Source organism: Rhinatrema bivittatum, chromosome 9 (assembly GCF_901001135.1).
Source record: "Rhinatrema bivittatum chromosome 9, aRhiBiv1.1, whole genome shotgun sequence".
Classification (NCBI taxonomy): Eukaryota; Metazoa; Chordata; class Amphibia; order Gymnophiona; family Rhinatrematidae; genus Rhinatrema; species Rhinatrema bivittatum.
In genome coordinates this window covers 40,992,141-41,011,678 of record NC_042623.1, presented here as the reverse complement: position 1 = coordinate 41,011,678, position 19,538 = coordinate 40,992,141, and the positions used below count along the sequence as shown (strand labels likewise).

Below are 19,538 nucleotides of genomic sequence, written 5' to 3'. Positions count from 1 at the left end.
TGCATTTGCATGTTGCGGGCGCTATTAGGTTCGGGGGGTTGGACGCGCGTTTTGGACACGCTAGCTTTACCCCTTATTCAGTAAGGGCTAATAGCGCGTCCAAAAAGCACGTCCAATCGCGGGGTAACAGCGCGCTCCGCCAGAGCACACTGTACTGTATCAGCCCGATACAGAGAAGACAGTGCATGCAGTTATCTCATGCATATCAACTGTGAATATCCTGAAAACATGACTGGTTGGGTGTATCCTGAGGACTGATGTACAGTACCACTGCCCTGGAAAGTACCTTTATCCCAGTACAAGCAGGATGCTAGTCCTCACATATAGGTGACGTCAACAACGGAGCCCTAGGCGGGAAAGTTTTCTGTCAAAGTTTCTAGAAACTTTTGACTGGCACTGTGGTGCCACTGAGCATGCCCAGCATGCCATGATATTCTCTGCCACAGGTGTCACTCTTCAGTCTTCGTCTTTCCGCGCTGCTGTAGGCATCGTGGGATAGGAGCCGTTGAGATTCTCTCAACACAATTTTTGACTGTAAAGTCAAAGTTTACTTGATATTCTCCTCTCACAGTCTCTCGAAGTACTTTTTTCACCGGCCGGTGAGTACCCTCTTTCTCTCATTTTCTTCATTTGAAGAAAAAAATTTTCTCGCGAATTCCCGTTTCTTTTCGACGGGCCGTCGACTAGAAATATGGCTACAGGTTTTAAAAAATGTCCTGTATGCGCTCAAAAAATGTCGATTACCGACCCGCACACCGAATGTGTCTTATGCCTCGGGGAAAAACATGAGGTAAATAACTGCCCACAATGCGCCGAGATGACTCCGAAAAGTCGCAAAACTCGGCTAGAAAAAATGGAGCATCTTTTCCAGCTTCAACTTCTCCCATCTCCTTCGGCGTCATCAAAATCGTCTCCGGCTGGAACGACTAAGCGCTTGTTAATTAAAAAACCTCACCCGGGGCCATTGGGGGATCCTTCATCGCCGTCATCGACGAAATCCATCGACCCTCAAAAGTTAAAACACAAGCATCGACATCGACGACCATCGATGCCCGAAACTGCTTCCCAGGAACCCTCGATGGCAAAGCGGCCACGGACTGAGGAAACATCGGCACCTGGGCCTCATCCTCCATCTCCGGTTCCTGATCCTTTGCAGGGCTCTGCATCGGATCCTATACCTCAACCTCCGCCACCGCTTACAACTGCTCTGGTACCATCAGTTGTAATGCCGGAATTATCTGATATCATCAGACAAGCGGTATCGAAGGCTTTCATGGAGAAACAATTGATTCCGACGTGCTTGTCGATGCCGATGCTCCCTGCATCGATGCCGGCAACTTTGCCGATGCCGGTGGGACCACCGATGCCGGTGTCGACTTTCGCACTGAGGACTAAAGGTGACTCGATGTCGACGCCCAGTTTAATAATGGCGTCGACATCGATATATGCACACCTGCCATCAACCTCTTCGACGTCAATACCAATAACTCCGCCGACATCAGTTTTAACACCGAGACGACAGCCTTCGACGTCGACATCGATTCCGGCGGCTATTCCATCGACACAACCACCACAATGGGAACCAGAAATTCAAGATCTAGCTTTCTTCCAGCGTCTACTGCAACGGTATCAAGATGTCATCGACACTTTACCGAAGCAACCAGAAAAACAAACACTTCCATTACATCCCATCAATGACCCATTACCAGGTCCATCAGGATTACATCTACCACCCAAGTCCATCACAAAACCACCCTATAGGGATGATGATGATTCTTGGAATAGCCACGAGACAAATACATCTTCTGAGGACTTTATGTCGGAACCTTCTCCACCAGAACCCAGAAAAAAGTCCCCCCCAGAAGACCTATCATTCTCCAGTTTTATTCAAGACATGGCAGATACCATACCTTTTAAACTGTCAACAGAACAAGACACTAGACAACATACTCTAGAAGTCTTACAATTTGTTGATCCACCCAAACAGGTTTTAGCTATTCCAATTCATGAAGTGCTCTTAGACCTGCAACACCGGATCTAGGAGCACCCTTCTACAGTTCCAGCAGTAAACAAACGAGTGGATTCCACTTATCTGGTACAGACGGCACCTGGTTTTCAAAAAGCACAACTACCACATAATTCAGTGGTAGTTGAATCTGCCCAGAAAAAGTCAAGACGTGTCCGTCCTCACTCCTCAACTCCTCCAGGTAAGGATCACACCGCTTCCTGGATTCATTCGGAAAAAAAGGTGTATCAAGCAGCAATTCTAATTCCAGAATCTCTGCATACCAGTTATATATGACACAGTATCAGAGAGATTTATGGAAGCAGATGGAACAATTCATAAATTCTTTACCTGCACAGTTTCAAGAACCAGCACAGGCCATAGTGAACAAAGGCCTAGAAGCAGGAAAGCATGAAGTCAGAGCAGCTTATGATAGCTTTGACACTGCCTCCAGGACTGCAGCAGCTGGAATTACTGCTCGTAGGTATGCATGGCTCAAGGCCTCGGATCTCAGGCCTGAGGTCCAGGAAAAACTTGTGGATCTACCATGTTTGGGAGACAATTTATTCGGTGATAAAGTCCAAGAAGCAGTTCAGCTAAAGGACCACACTGAAACATTACGTCAGCTATCCCAAATGCCTCAGGATACTTCAACACAATCACAACGACGCTTACCCCCGCAGGGAACCAAAGCGTTCTTACTACAGGCCACGTAGATACTACTCACAAACATCCAGGGGCAGCTCTACTAGGCCTCAACAACAACGCTCCCAATCAAGACAACCTAGACCTCCTCGCACGCAATCTCCACCTCAGTCAGGTCCAGCGGCGGGATTTTGAGAGTCAGACCAGAGAACAAGCCATAATTTTAAATCCTCAAATACTCTTCCTCCCACTGGCAGATGTATCACACTTTTACACACACTGGCAAACAATAACAGACCAATGGGTACTCTCTATAATCGCCCATGGTTACAAACTAAATTTTCTCTCCATTCCACCAGATTTCCCACCGATTTTCTGCCCACAGCAAAAATCTCAACTACATCAATTAAAGATAGAATTATCCACCCTTCTGAGAGCCAAGGCAATCCAGTTAGTACCTTGGACTCAGCAGGGCAGAGGATTCTATTCCCGTTACTTCCTCATTCCAAAGAAAACAGGAGGCCTACGTCCCATCCTCGACCTCAGAAATCTCAACAAATTTCTAAAGAAAGAGAAGTTCAGGATGGTTTCTCTAGGCACCATGCTCCCACTTCTTCAAGAAGGAGACTGGCTTTGTTCTCTGGATCTTCAAGACGCTTATACTCACATTCCAATATTCCTCCTCACCGCAAGTACCTGCGCTTCATGGTGGGTCATCAACATTTCCAATACAGAGTACTGCCATTCGGACTTGCCTCTGCTCCCAGAGTATTCACAAAATGTCTGGCAGTAATAGCAGCACACTTGCACAAGCAAGGTGTTCATGTCTTCCCATACCTAGATGACTGGCTCATCAGGAGTCAATCTCTCACAAGGAGCAATAACTTCTCTCAACCAGACAATTGCTCTACTTCACTCCATGGGATTTCTCATCAATTATCAAAAGTCCCATATCAACCACCGTCTCACCTGCTCAATTCATAGGAGCAGAACTGAAACACCGTCCTTGCAAAGGCCTTTCTACCCAAGGATCGAGCAGAAACATTGTCCTTGCTAGCAAACTTGATTCACTCAAAGACGCAAGCAACAGCTCATCAGTTTCTAACCTTACTAGGCCACATGGCCTCCACAGTTCATGTCACTCCTATGGCAAGACTAGCCATGAGGGTAACTCAATGGACTTTAAGATCTCAATGGATCCAAGCCATTCAACCATTGCATTCTCCAATTCAAGTAACCCACCAACTACGTTCCTCTCTACTTTGGTGGGTAAACAAGGACAATTTGCGCAAGGGCCTACCCTTCCAGCAACCAGTCCCACAGATAATGTTAACTACAGATGCATCCACCTTGGGTTGGGGAGCTCACATAGACAATCTCCAAACCCAAGGAACTTGGACAAAACTCGAAGCAACTTTCCAAATCAATTTCCTGGAGCTTCGAGCTATACGTTATGCACTGCATGCGTTCAAGGACTGCCTTTCACACAAGACTGTTCTCATCCAAACAGACAACACGGTAGCCATGTGGTACATCAACAAACAGGAAGGTACGGGCTCATATCTCCTTTGTCAAGAGAGCTGCGCAGATTTGAGCCTGGGGCCCTAAACCACTCAATACTTCTCCGGGCCACTTATCTAGCAGGCATTCACAATGTAGTGGCAGATCGACTCAGTCGTCAGTTCCAACCACACGAATGGTCACAGTAGCGACCAGGATATTTCAAAACTGGGGTCAACCAACCATAGACCTCTTTGTGTCACATCTAAATCACAAAGTGGACAACTTCTGTTCTCTACACAAACAGAAGAACCAGCCAACCAAGGACGCCTTTGCTCGCCCTTGGAACTCAGGCCTACTATACGCGTATCCTCCGATACCGCTCATAACCAAAACTCTAGTGAAGCTACAACAGGACAAAGGGTCCATGATTCTCATAGCCCCATATTGGCCTCGACAAGTATGGTTTCCCACACTTCTAGACCTCTCGATCAGGGATCCAATTCGCCTGGGAGTAGCTCCCACTCTCATAACTCAGGATCAGGGTTAGTTGTGCCATCCCAACCTTCAATCCCTATCTCGGACAGCTTGGATGTTGAAAGCTTGATATTACAACCACTTAATCTTTCAGCCAATATATCCCAAGTACTTATAGCTTCACGTAAACCTTCCACAAGAAAGAACTATTCTTCAAAATGGAAAAGATTTACTTTGTGGTGCACGAAAAAGAACATTGACCCTAACTCCTGCCCCACAATTTCTCTACTAGACTATTTATATCATCTTTCAAACTCTGGCCTCCAGACTTCATCAGTAGAGTACATCTCAGTGCAATCTCAGCTTACCATGACAGGGTTAGAGATGCACCAATCTCCACTCAACCTCTAGTAAGTAGGGTTTATGAGGGGATTAACTCACCTTAAACCACCAATTCGGCCACCAGTCACAGAATGGACCTGAATCTGGTTTTAACAAGACTCATGCATTCTCCTTTTCGAACCCATAGACTCCTGTGACCTAAAATTTCTCACATGGAAGACTATCTTCCTCATAGCCATTACATCAGCTAGAAGGGTTAGTGAGTTACAAGCACTAGTAACATACCCACCCTACACAAAATTCTTAAATGATAGGGTGGTTCTCCGGACACAGTCAAAATTCTTCCAAGGTAGTTACGGAATTCCACTAATCAATCTATAGTTTTTACCCACTTTCTTTCCAAGGCCTCATTCTCACCAAGGAGAACAAGCTTTACATTCCTTGGACTGTAAACGTGCTCTATCCTTCTATTTAAAAACGCACTGCAGTCCACAGGAAGACCATCAACTATTTGTTTCTTATGATCCAAACAAACCTGGTAAACCAGTGGGTAAACATACTCTATCCAACTGGCTAGCAGATTGCATACAGTTTTGCTATGAAAAAGCAGGCCTTCCCCTCCAAGGGAGAGTAAGGCACATTCAGTAAGAGCAATGTCAACCTCAGTAGCACACTATCGTTCAGTGCCAATCCTTGACATATGTAAAGCAGCAACATGGAGTTCTCTTCACACCTTGCAGCTCATTACTGTTTGGACAAAGAAGGACGACAAGATTTAGCCTATGGACAATCTGTCTTAAAGAACTTGTTTCCAGTTAAACCCAACTCCTTCTACAACTAACCTGCTGTGATCTTCGGCTGATTCATTTCAACTACAATACATAACTATTGCCTCAATACAAAATGACTCAGCCTCTAGCTTGCTAATCACCCATATGTGAGGACTAGCATCCTGCTTGTCCTGGGATAAAGCAAAATTGCTTACCTTGTAATAGGTGTTATCCCAGGACAGCAGGATGTAGTCCTCACAAAACCCACCCGCCACCCCGCGGAGTTGGGGCCTCATAATTTATTATTTTATTTTTGCTAAAGCTCATTGCTACAATACCAGACTGAAGAGTGACACCTGTGGCAGAGAATATCATGGCATGCTGGGCATGCTCAGTGGCACCACAGTGCCAGTCAAAAGTTTCTAGAAACTTTGACAGAAAACTTTCCCGCCTAGGGCTCCGTTGTTGACGTCACCCATATGTGAGGACTACATCCTGCTGTCCTGGGATAACACCTATTACAAGGTAAGCAATTTTGCTTTATCCATGTTCAAATCATGCTTGAAAAACTAGTTTAGAAAAAGATCTTTTACAAGCCAGCCTCGTGGATTGGTAGCAGTGTTGTGCGCTGCCACTAGAGGACCCGTGTTTGATCCCCAGGTCAGTTTTTTTTATTTCTTAGGCCAGCTTGTGTTGGGAATGCCTCAGAAACAGTATTTATTGGCCCTGGTGAAAGTGAGTCCTTGTCATTGCACAATTATGACACCCAGTGGACAGATTTATAGCACTGGATTGCAGGGCCCTCAGCTGAGGACTGGGCTGAATGAGTTGGGAGGGGATATAAAATAGCAGAAAAATCTCAATGCTTATGGTACCAGATCCCAGCAATTGAGGTGAAATCGTCAAAAGAGCAGGAGGAAATTAACAGGCCCAAAATAAATGATTTTTCTTTTTTGATTTCTCACAGGGGAATTCAGCTTATAGAAAGGGAGGAGGAGGTGTGCATTTTCTATGAGAAAATAAACATTCAAGAGATGCTGATCAGAAATGGAGACATAGAACTACAGGCAATGGAAGAGAAGATCCGGTTCCTGAAGATGCAGCTTGCAGAGAAAACAAGACAGATTGATCAGGCCCATAGAATTCTGACAAATAAAAAAGCACTGGAGGAGGAGTTAGTATCACTTCAAATTCAGGTCAGTGGAAGTTAGCAATTGACATTTGCTAGTGTATTAGTTTTGACTTGCACTTTATCTACATATTTAAAAAAGTTTTGAACTCACAAAAAAAAAAAAATTTCTCCTAGGACAAGCAGGATGGTAGTCGTCACAGATGGGTGACATCATCAGATGGAGCCCGGCACAGAAAACTTTTGTCAAAGTTTCTAGAAATTTGACTGGCACACTGAGCATGCCCAGCATGCGTCCACTTGTTGTCCCTCTTCAGTCTCTTTTTTTCCATGAAGTAGTTGCTTTGCAGTGATGGAGCTACTTCTCTATACTGTTTTTTCAAAGTGTTTCCCAGTCGTTCTCCACTTTTTCTGTGCCGGGTCCCTCTTCTCTGGTTAGTGCCCATTCAGCGGCTTGGTAGATGTTTGTTTTTTCCCTTTGTTGTGGTTGATTTCCAGCATGTCGCTCCTCGGTGGCTGCCAGCCATTGAATGCTTGCCGGCTATTTTTTTTTATGGCATCTGGTTTTTAACGGTGCCCCCAGTGCCCACGGACCATATCTATTACTGATCTGCATGAGGTCTGTATCCTTTGCCTGGGGGCCTCGCATGACGGGTGCCATATGTGCGATCAGATGACCCCCAAAGGCTGTCGTGTCCAGCTGGACAAAATGGGAAAACTTTTTGGGTCCAAAAAGTCTGGCCCGTCTACTCCAGCATCAGGGGCATCAACACCTAGAGGCTAAGGGGAGCCATCAGATACGCCGTCCCTTTTCACTCCCCCAGAAGGCCTGTCTTGAGAGAGAGGAGCTGGAGATAGGTCATCTCCAGTGTTGTCGCACTCCAGGACATTGGGGTCTTCACCTTCCTTGGCGCCAGGGAAAGAACGGGCAGAGCATCATAAAAGGCCCTGCAGACATCATCACCGGTCACTGTCAACGCATGGCTCCAGGACTGGGGCAGCATTGGCGGCTGCCATGCTACGACTGAAGCAACCCCATGGGTAAGAGGCATCGTCCTCTATCAGATCCGGGAGTACCAGGCGTTCCTCACTGGTGGCAATGCTGGGTACCGAGCCTCCTTGGAGGCTCTGATAATGCCTCCTCCTCCTCCTCCTCTGTCCGTCCTGACTTCACCGGACTTTCAGGAGAAGTTGGATTGTAGGGTTTAGTTGGTGGTGCTCCAAGCCCTGCAGGGTATCGAACCACCTCCGGCACTGGTCCCCATGCCAGTGCCGGAGCCTGCGCTGTCTCTCTTGGCACCCCTGCTAGAGGGTCTGGACATCCTTTTAGGCATCCTTCCGATGCAGCCAATGCCCAGAGGACCTGTGGTTCCTCAGCGGCCTCCGATGCCTCCCTCTGGAGTGATACCCATCACTGGGTCCTCCGAGTAGCTAGATTTACTGCGGCTGTCTGTGCCTTCAGGGCCACTGGTCCCGCAACCTGAGTTTCCCAATCCCATTCCTGGGCCATCGGGGATCTCGGTGCCATTGGTGCCTTTAAAGCCTTCGGTGCCGTTGATGCCCTTGGGACAGTTGATGCCCCTGGTGCCCTCAATGCCCAAATTGAGAGGCCTGGGCAGGGACCACCCACGACTGCCCCCAGGGGATCTTAGCGAGGAAGAGGCCCCATATGACTCCTGGGCAGATGATACCTTGGGGATCTTTTCAGAGGAATCAGGTGATCTTCCTTCAGAACCTTCTCCACCTGATGAGAGGCGAAGGTCTCCCCCGGGGGATCTTTCCTTTGCGGTCTTTGTCCAGGCCATGACTGAAGCCATCCCATTTCAGCTCCTCATGGAGGGGGAAGCCCGACATAAAATATTGGAGGTCTTCCAGTTTGTGGATGCCCCAAAGGAAGTACTGGCTGTCCCAGTCCATGATATTTTTAAGGAACTTCTCCTTTGTATCTGGGAACATCCTGTGTCCATTCCTCCAGTTAATTGAAAGGTGGATGCCATATACCTGGTCCAACAGGTGTTGGGCTTTGAGAGGTGCCATCTACCACACCAATTGGTTGTGGTGGAGTCTGCCCTTAAAAAAGCCAAGTGCTCTCACACCCACGCTTTTGCCCCTCCAAGGAGAGAACACAGGGAGTTGGATGCCCTGAGTAGGACGGTGTATCAGGACGCTATGCTCATTGCCCATATCGCCTCCTGCCAACTATATATAACCCAATATAATTGGAACCTGTGGGAGCAGGTCCAAGAGCTGTTGGAGCGCCTGCCTCAACAGCAGCAGGATGCATGTGCAGCGGTAGTTCAGCAGGGTCTGGAGACAGGAAAACACGAGGTGAGGTCCACTTACGATGTTTTCGAAACGGCACTGAGAGTGGCTGCAGCAGACATTGGTGCCTGGCTCCGTACCTTGAACCTTTGGCCAGAGATACAAGAAAATTTAGCAGATCTGCCCTGTATGGGTGAGAATCTCTTCAGAGATAAGGTCAGGGACACAGTGGCCTAGTTGAAGGACCACCATGAGACCCTTCAACACCTGTTGGCTAGTACTTCCAACCTGCCATCTTCAGTCAAAAAATCCTTGTGACAAAACTTGAGAAAGTCCTTCTGCTGTCAGAGGAAATATTATCCTCCTGCCTCGTGAGCCCGCACACCCCACGCTGGTTCCAAGGGTCGGTCCAGTCGGAGGCAGGCTGTGTCATTTTGCACACCACTGGCCCCATTTTACGTTGGACCAGTGGGTTCTCACAATTGTTCACCAAGGGTACCGGCTGAACTTCAGGGACATCCCTGTGGACTCTCCCCCATATCTATTGTGGGCTGCTTCTGCTCCTCCGGAAATACTTTTAACAGAGCTCTCCGCCCTTTTACTTCAAAACGGTTTTTATTTTGCTCCAATAACTGCAAACACTGATATGGCAAATACAAAGCAAGAGTTGAATAACAATAATGATACAGAAGGTTGCTAAGAAAATAGCAGGTGATTCATTCTCCTTATATCCCCACCTCATTCCCCCCCCCCCCCACTCTCTCTGCCCTTTTAATAGCCGGAGCCTCTGCCCCGCTGATGCCCCCTCCATCAGCGGGGCAGAGGATTCTATTCTCAGTTTTTCCTGATACCAAAGAGAACTGGGGTCTTAAGCCCTATTCTTGACCTGAGAGCCTTGAACAAATTCCTTCAAAGAGAAAGGTTCAAGATGGTCTTTTTGGGAACCCTGATCCTACTCCTAAGAAGAGACTGGCTCTGCTCCCTCAGCCTGAAGGATGCCTACACCCACATTGCGATCTTCCCAGGTCACAGGAAGAATCTTTGCTTTGTGGTGGGAAAGGATCACTTTCAGTATTGAGTATTGCCATTTGGCCTTTAATCAGCCCCCCAGGTCTACAACAAGTGCCTGGCAGTGATGAGGGCACACCTCCATTGTTGGGGGTTCATGTGTTCCCCTACCTGGATAACTGGCTGGCCAAAAGCGCCACTCAGCAGGGGGTACTTCCCTCCTTATGTCTGATCATCTGGATGCTGCAATCTCTTGGGTTTGTGAATCGGTTATTTACTCTTTCGGATAGTAGAAAGACTAGGGGACACTCCATGAAGTTAGCATGGGGCACATTTAAAACTAATCGGAGAAAGTTCTTTTTTACTCAACGCACAATTAAACTCTGGAATTTGTTGCCAGAGAATGTGGTTCGTGCAGTTAGTATAGCTGTGTTTAAAAAAGGATTGGATAAGTTCTTGGAGGAGAAGTCCATTACCTGCTATTAAGTTCACTTAGAGAATAGCCACTGCCATTAGCAATGGTTACATGGAATAGACTTAGTTTTTGGGTACTTGCCAGGTTCTTATGGCCTGGATTGGCCACTGTTGGAAACAGGATGCTGGGCTTGATGGACCCTTGGTCTGACCCAGTATGGCATTTTCTTATGTTCTTATGTTCTTAATTACCCCAAGTCTCATCTCAGCCTGTCACCACATCTGGGCTTCATAGGGGCCAGACTGGACACGGTTCAGGCCAAGGTGTTTCTGCCCCGTGATCGAGCGCTTGCTCTGTCATAGCTGGCGAGATTGGTCTGCAGCCATCAAACAGGTTTCTGCTAGTCTGCTGCTTCGTTTTTGGGTCACATGGCTACGTTTGTCCATGTTACTCCTTTTGCCCGCTTGTGCATGCGCAGAGTGCAATGGACCTTGCGGTCACGGTGGCAGCAGGCATTCCAGGACCTTGTGGCACGTGTCTACATCACTCCACCTCTCCCTGTCCTGGTGGGAGGATCTATCCATCCTGGAGCAGGTGGTTCCTTTTCAAGTTTCCCCACCTCAGGTGGTGCTTACCATCTATGCCTCCCCCTGGGTTGGGGGATGCATGTGGGCGATCTCCATACTAGGGATGTGAATCGTTTTAGGACGATTAAAATTATCGTCCGATAATTTTAATATCGTCTTAAACCGTTATGGAACACAATACAATACAGATTCTAACGATTTATCGTTATAAATCGTTAGAATCGTGAGCCGGCACACTAAAACCCCCTAAAACCCACCCCCGACCCTTTAAATTAAATCCCCCACCCTCCCGAACCCCCCCCAAATAACTTAAATAACCTGCGGGTCCAGCGGCGGTCCGGAACGGCAGCGGTCCGGAACGGGCTCCTGCTCCTGCATCTTGTCGTCTTCGGCCGGCGCCATTTTCCAAAATGGCGCCGAAAAATGGCGGCGGCCATAGACGAAAAAGATTGGACGGCAGGAGGTCCTTCCGGACCCCCGCTGGACTTTTGGCAAGTCTCGTGGGGGTCAGGAGGCCCCCCACAAGCTGGCCAAAAGTTCCTGGAGGTCCAGCGGGGGTCAGGGAGCGATTTCCCGCCGCGAATCGTTTTCGTACGGAAAATGGCGCCGGCAGAGATCGACTGCAGGAGGGTCGTTCAGCGAGGGTTCCGGCGCCTCGCTGAACGACCTCCTGCAGTCGATCTCCTGCCGGCGCCATTTTCCGTACGAAAACGATTCGCGGCGGGAAATCGCTCCCTGACCCCCGCTGGACCTCCAGGAACTTTTGGGCCAGCTTGTGGGGGGCCTCCTGACCCCCACGAGACTTGCCAAAAGTCCAGCGGGGGTCCGGAAGGACCTCCTGCCGTCCAATCTTTTTCGTCTATGGCCGCCGCCATTTTTCGGCGCCATTTTGGAAAATGGCGCCGGCCGAAGACGACAAGATGCAGGAGCAGGAGCCCGTTCCGGACCGCTGCCGTTCCGGACCGCCGCTGGACCCGCAGGTTATTTAAGTTATTTGGGGGTGGGGGATTTAATTTAAAGGGTTGGGGGTGGGTTTTAGGGGGTTTTAATGTGCCGGTTTTTTCGATTTTTCGATTTTTTAACGATTTTTCACGATTTTTCACGATATTTTACCCCCCCAAACGGCAACAATACGATTCCCTCCCCCTCCCAGCCGAAATCGATCGTTAAGACGATCGAGGACACGATTCACATCCCTACTCCATACACAAGGTTGGTGGACGGCTCAGGAATCCCTATGTCAGATCAACTTCCTGGAGCTTCGGGCAATTTGCTACGCCCTTTGGGTGTTCCAAGACCATTTATCCCACAAGACAATCCTGATCCAGACAGACAATCAGGTAGCAATGGGTAGATCAACAAACAGGGAAGCACTGGTTTGTTCCTCCTCTGTCAGGAGGCAGTACAGATTTGGTCCTGGGCTCTGTCGCAGGGCATGCTGATGAGAGTGATGTACCTAGCCAGAGCAGAGAATGTAGTGGTGGACTGACTGAGTCGGGCATTCTGGCCACACAAGTGGTTGCTGGATCCAGCAGTGGCAGCCTGGATCTTCCGCCAGTGGGGAACTCCAGACATGGATCTCTTTGCCTCCCCCTACAACTGCAAGGTGAGCAAATTCTGCTCCCTGATCAGGACAGACAGACTTCCAGCCTCGGATGCCTTTGCTCAGCATTAGGGCACAGGTCTCCTGTACACGTATCCTCCTCCTCCGCTGGTCATGAAGACTCTCTTGAAGCTCCAGCAGGACCAGGAGACCATGATTCTCGTGGCCCCCTTATTGGCCCAGACATGTCTGGTTCCCACTCCTTCAGGATCTGTCAGTCAGTGACCCCCATCCATCTGGGGGCCTCTCCCGATTTGATTACAGAGGATCGGGCAGACTGCGCCATACAAACCTCTGAGTATTAGCCTTGACAGCCTGGATGTTGAGCGCCTAGTCCTGCAGCCTCTGGACCTCTCTGACAATGTGTCTAAGGTGTTGGTAGCTTCCAGGTAGCCTTACACCAGGAAGTCTTATTGACTGACGTGGAGGAGGTTCTCCATCTGGTGTGAGGGTCATGGCTTGGATTCCTTCGCCTGCCCCACTCCGAAGTTGCTTGACTATATGTGGCACCTCTCAGAGGCTGGGTTAAAAACCAACTCGGTCAGAGTACACCTGAGTGCCATTAGTGCTTACCATTAGGTTAGGGGTGGTATGCCTATCTCTGTGCAACCCATTGTGGGTCAGTTTCTGCAGGGCTTGCTACAGCTGAAGCTTCCCCTTTGGCCTCCTGTTGTGTCCTGGAACCTTAACACTCCTGTGTCCTATGTTCCTGACCTGGAAGGTTCTCTTCCTGGTGGTGGTCACTTCAGCAAGCAGGGTTAGCGAGCTTCAGACGTTGGTTACGTATCTGCCCTACACTAAATTCTTTCATGATAGGGTGGGTCCTGTGTACGCACCCTAAGTTCCTGCCTAAAGTGGTGACTGATTTTCATCTTAATCAGTCCATCATTCTGCCCAGCTTTTTTGCGAGGCCTCATTCTGACCAGGGCGAATGGGTTCTGCACAATTTAGACTGCAAGAGAGCTTTAGCTTTCTATCTCAAATGCAGTGTGGGCCACAGACAGTCCTTGCAATTCTTTATATCCTTTGAAAGGAACAGGCTGGGCATTGTGGTGGGCAGGCAGGCCTTCAGCTTGGAGCTGTGTAAAAGCTCACTCTGTGAGAGCCATGGCGGCACCGGTTGCCAACTTGTGAGCAGTTCCCGTTGCCGAAATCTGCACGGCTGCAACGTGGAGCTCCCTACACACGTTCACTGCCTACTATTGCTTGGACAAGGATGGTCAACATGACAGTAGTTTTGGCCAATCTGTCCTTCGCAACCTGTTCCGGGCTTAAACCCAACTGTCCCTACCTAGTGCCCATTGTTTGGGTTTAGGCTGTCTCCCTATGTTGCCAACAGCACTGCAGTTATTTTTGTCTCATTGGCACTCAATTCGGTGTCTGTTGGTCACGGTTGTTGCCAGGAGTAGCCTGTAGCTTGGTACTCACCCATCTGTAAGGACTATCATCCTGCCTGTGCTAAGAGAAAGCAGAGTTGCTTACCTGTAACAGGTGTTTTCCTAGGACAGCAGGATGTTAGTCCTCAGGAAACCCGCCCGCCACCCTGCAGAGTTGGGTTCTCCTGCGTTTTATTTTATTTTTTCGCGCGTGAATTCTATGTTACGAGACTGAAGAGGGACCCCACCCTGTGTGGACGCGTGGATAGTGGCATGCTGGGCATATTCAGTGTGCCAGTCAAAGTTCTATAAACTTTGACAAAAGTTTTCCGTGCAGGGCTCCATCTGATGATGTCACCCATCTGTGAGGACTAACATCCTGCTGTCCTAGGAGAACACTTGCTACAGGTAAGCAACTCTGCTATCTCCAAAAAACGTAACAACTGTCTCTTATTTTTAAACACTGGTTTAAATTTCCTATATAAAAGATGGTTTTAAGGGCCAGTGCTGCTCTTCCCATGGGACTGCAGCTTTCATCTTTAAAAACCCTAATACCCACATACTAGCTCTGCGTAGCTTTGCAAATAATGTTATTTATTTATTTTATTTAAAATTTGTATATACCGCACAAGGGGTAGAGAACTATCCGTCTAAGCGGTTTACATAGTCGAAATACATACACAATAATTAAAACATAACAATTTGTACAAAACAAAACATGAGCTTTGTGCACATTTCTATTTATACTTTATGTGGCTTTATTCTGTATTTGGTGAGAGTTTGTGTTCTGCATGCAAAGGCTGAGATGAAGCATTCTTTTAACATGTAGTTTCTCTGTAGAGATCTGTAGTAGCTTGGCCTGTTCTGTTTTCCTGATAGGAGGTATATTGACATTTTAGATTCTGGTGTAATATTTGTGGTATTCTTTTTCATAGGTAGGGTTGTTATTCTTTGAGTGTTGGCAGATAGTACTGTGTTGATACGGGAGGACCATGCCGAAATATATCACAATAGGTATGATGCCATATGAATTCCAAGATGCAAAGTTTTCTTGTTGGCATCGCAACAGTGCATGAAATTATCACAATATGTATATTAATTTTACCTCAGAATGTCACTTTTAATGTAAAATATGTTATAAATGCATAATTTAAAATTGTGTATGGGGAGGTGGGGAGAGGGCGCCAGGTTGTAAGATTTGCCTAGGGTGCCTAATACCCTTGCACTGGCCCTGTGCATAGCAGGAAGTTTTTAATGCTGGTAAGTGCTTGAAATAATTGAGGTAAAATGTTTTAAAGTTTCACGCTTGATGCATATTGGCTGTTGCAAATTACTTAGAAAGCCATTCTAGGGTGCAGTATATGGCATTATTTATCAATAAGAAAACAACTAGTAGGTCTCAGACCTGCATGCCTACAGCCCACCCATTTTAACCTTGTGCCCACCCAAAAAATCAATTCTGGCTACGCCACTGCACTGAAGTCAGGCTGTAAATCCTGTAAATAGTTACTCGGTTTCCAGGTTATTTTGTTAGTTTCTGTACGCATAGTTACTGTTCTATGTAAAGGCACTGCCGAAAAGTTACAAGTTATATGTAAACCGATACGATGTGCAAACGGTTGTCGGTATATAAAAAACTCTAAATAAATAAATAACTGGTCTTTAGTGTTATGCCTGTCAGTTGCAGACGGCTGCGACCACGAGTACTCACCACCTGCACCACTCTCCTGCCCTCCCCAGGTCTGCTTGCTGCATGGGCCTGCCTACACCGCCGCATTCCTTGGGACTCCTCATGGCAGCATGGGCGCTGCAACTTCCTACTTCAATGTCAGGCCTTCCCAGGCGTGCGCACTCGTCATCGGCCCCGCCTTTGAAGCCTCTTCAGCGGGAAATTTGAATCAATCCTGCCAAGAGTCACCTGCTCCCTTCCCAGTTGTTGGAGTTCCTAGGAGCCCTCTTCGACACACGTCAGGGGAGAGTTTTTCTGACGGGGGTTCGAATCAGCAAGCTACAGGAGCAAGTCCGAGATTTGTTATCCAAATGTCCGCCCAGAGTTTGGGTCCTGGGGTCGATGGCGTCCACTCTGGAATTAGTCCCATGGGCCTTTGCTCATATGAGACCTCTACAATCAGCATTATTCTCCCGTTGGAATCTGGTGTCAGAGCTTTTTCACCTTCAGCTTCCTCTTACAGACTCTGCGCATCTCAGTCTCGATTGGTGGCTCCTTGCGGACAACTTGAGCTGTGGGGTGCCCCTGGAGGTTCCCGAATGGTCGGTGGTGACTACGGACGCCTGTCTCTCCAGCTGGGGAGCGGTTTGTCAGGAAAAGTCGGTGCAGGAGCAGTGGTTGGCGGAAGAAGCTCGGTGGTCGATCAATCGCTTGGAAACCAGGGCAGTTCACTTAGCATTACAGGCTCTCTTACCTTTCCTGCGGGGAAAGTCTGTCAGAGTTCTATCCGACAACGCGACTGCGGTGGCTTACGTCAATCGCCAAGGAGGAACCAGGAGTCAACCGGTCGCGATGGTGGGTCAACAGTTGACAGGCTGGGCAGAACAGCACCTGGCCAGGATTGCAGCCTCCCACATAGCCGGGGTCGACAATGTTCAGGCCGATTTCCTCAGTCGCCACAAGCTCAATCCCGGGGAATGGGAGCTCTCGCCCAAGGCGTTTCAGATTATCTGCGACAAGTGGTCCATGCCACAGATGGACCTGATGGCAACGTTCCGCAACTCAAAGACTCCTCGTTTCTTCAGTCAACGCAGGGAGCAGGAGCCAAAGGGGTAGATGCCCTGCTTCTCACCTGGCCAAGGAATATACTCCTGTACGTGTTTCTGCCATGGCCTCTCATAGGCAAGGTGCTGAGAAGAATAGAGGTTCACCCATCGGAGGTAATCCTGGTAGCTCCGGAGTGGCCCAGGCATCCATGGTTTCTGGATCTCGTCAACCTGGCGGTAGAGGGTCCTCTGAGGTTTCGGAAACTTCCCAATCTTCTGCGCCAGGGGCCTGTATGTATGGACGGGGTGGATCGCTTTTGTCTCACGGCATGGCTTTCGAGAGGCAATGTCTGAAAAGCAAAGGATATTCGGATACAGTGGTCACTATCCTCTTGCGATCGCGGAAACCCTCTGTTAACAAGCAAATGAATGTTTGATCACTCTGTTAAACATTGAAACTTTGTAAACCGTTGTGATGGTGAAACCGAATGATGGTATATAAAACTCAATAAATAAATAAAATAAATACTTCCCTGGCTTATGTCAGGGTATGTGGGATTTTTGAGTCTTGGTGTATGGAACACGAGGTGAGCCTCTTTTGGGCTTCGATGTCGGATATCTTTCTGCAGGCCGGCTTGTCCAAGGGCTTATCATGCAGCTCTCTAAGGGTGCAGGTGTCGGCCTTAGGTTGCTTTCGGGGTAAGTTTCAGGGGGTACCTTTAGCGGCGCATCCGGACATTGCACATTTCTCAGAGGGGTGAAACATTTGCGCCCCCCAGTATGGAACCTCAATCTTGTTCTCAGGGCTTTGTGTGAGGAGCCTTTTGAGCCCCTGAAGAGAGCGACGTTGAAGGATCTTACTCTAAAGACAGTTTTCCTGGTGGCTATTTCATCGGCTTGCCGGGTGTCAGAGCTTCAGGTATTATCTTGCAGGGAGCCCTTTTTGAGAATTACGGATTCGGGGGTTTCGTTGCGGACGATTTCCTCCTTTCTTCCTAAGGTTGTCTCGTCATTTCATCTCAATCAGTTGGTGGAGCTCCCTTCATTTTCAGGTTTAGATCACTCCGATCCTAAGTCCAGAGACTTGCGGAAGCTGGATGTACGTCGCATTATGTTGCACTATTTGGAGGCTACTAATTCCTTTCTGGTGTCAGATCATCTGTTCGTGCTCTGTAGTGGTCCTAAGAGGGGACATAAAGCGTCTAAGGTGACGATTGCTCGTTGGTTGAACAGCGTACCTGTTACAGGGTTGCCCGACTCCAGTTGGTTTAAGAGTACATTCTACCCGTTCACAAGCAGCATCGTGGGCGGAATGTCAACTAGTGTCACCACAAGAGATTTGTAGGGCAGCCACTTGGAAGTCTTTGCACACCTTTGCTAGACATTATCGTTTGGATGTCCAGGCCCCAGGCTCTGGGGATTTTGATGCAGGTGTGATTCGAGTGGCTCTCTCAGGGTTCCACCCCTACTAAAAGAGCTCTGGTCCATCCCAGGAGTCTGGACTGATCCAGGTACATACAGGGAAAGGAAAATTGGCTCTTACCTGCTAATTTTCGTTCCTGTAATACCATGGATCAGTCTAGAGTCCCGCCCTGATTTCTTAAAGGTATTGTCAAGAGTCCATTCATTCTAGGATGTATTAGTTGGTTCTGCAGAGTATTTTCTTTTTTGTTCTACAGTTATTGCCTGTTCTGTTCCTAGATGAGGTTTGAGAGCAGGATAGTTCATGTGGTGAGGTTTCTCTTCTCCTGGTTGAGGTGGGGATGTTAGTGTTTATTCTACTTTGTAAGTGTTCTGCTTTGATACTATGAAATACTGACAGACTGTGGGTGGCACCTCAGCGTATAGGGCAGAGTCAGTCAAAACTTCTTTGTCTCCATCTGCTGGTGGGGAGGCAAAACCCAGGAGTCTGGACTGATCCGTGGTACTACAGGAACAAAAATTAGCAGGTAAGAACCAATTTTTCTTTCCTCTATAGCCTGCTGGTGAATCTGGCAATGTATCTCCTGCAATTCCTCCACATTCAAGTTGTATGCTTCCTCCTCTTCTTCATCATTGGGTCCTATAAGATAAACATCTTGACCATTTAAAGGAGGCAGGTCTTGGCTTTTGCCCAGATATGAAGTATGTAGTAGGCAAGAAGGATGTCACAGACCTATTTTGGGTGGTAGAGAAGACATCCTTCTGATCTATTCAGGCAGGGGAAACATGTTTTGAGTAAGCCAAAGATTCTCTCCATGACTGTGCATGTCTGTCAGTGAGCCTGTTATAGCAGACATTTGCTGCAGTGTGTGGGTATGCCAGTGGGATCATGAGCCAGGTGAATATGCTCTATCACCTATAGGGGAGAAGGTAGAGAAGAGCAAAGTGGAAGATTCCAAACTGGTAGACAGCAAGACTGTCCCCTGATGGAGACTTAATACCCCTTCTGGATCTAAGCAGTAAGACCACCTAGAGACAGAGAACAAGAAAAAGGCAAAAATGTATTGATGTGTCATTATAGTGAGAGCAGCATACCTACCTAGCAGCCAGTCCCTTCTGGCTTCTAGGTAGTCATGAATGCCTGACTCTAAGAGGATGTAGGAATTGTGACAGGAGCCCTGAACCTTGGGCATTACGTCCATGATGATCTTCTTGGCATTGCAGACCACTTGCATGTTGGAGTGGAAGGCCTGGCAGTTGTGGAACGTAGCCTCATTTGTCT

At 48.1% G+C, this 19,538-nt stretch overlaps 1 protein-coding gene across 1 annotated transcript in view; it reads left to right on the top strand.

Annotated features, from left to right (window-relative positions):
• CCDC146 (coiled-coil domain containing 146) overlaps positions 1-19,538 on the top strand; it is a 393,451-nt gene that overhangs the window by 341,993 nt on the left and 31,920 nt on the right. The window contains exon 15 of the mRNA XM_029617030.1: positions 6,707-6,935. Within this exon, the coding sequence (XP_029472890.1) occupies positions 6,707-6,935 (229 nt within the window). The remainder of the gene's footprint in view (positions 1-6,706; positions 6,936-19,538) is intronic.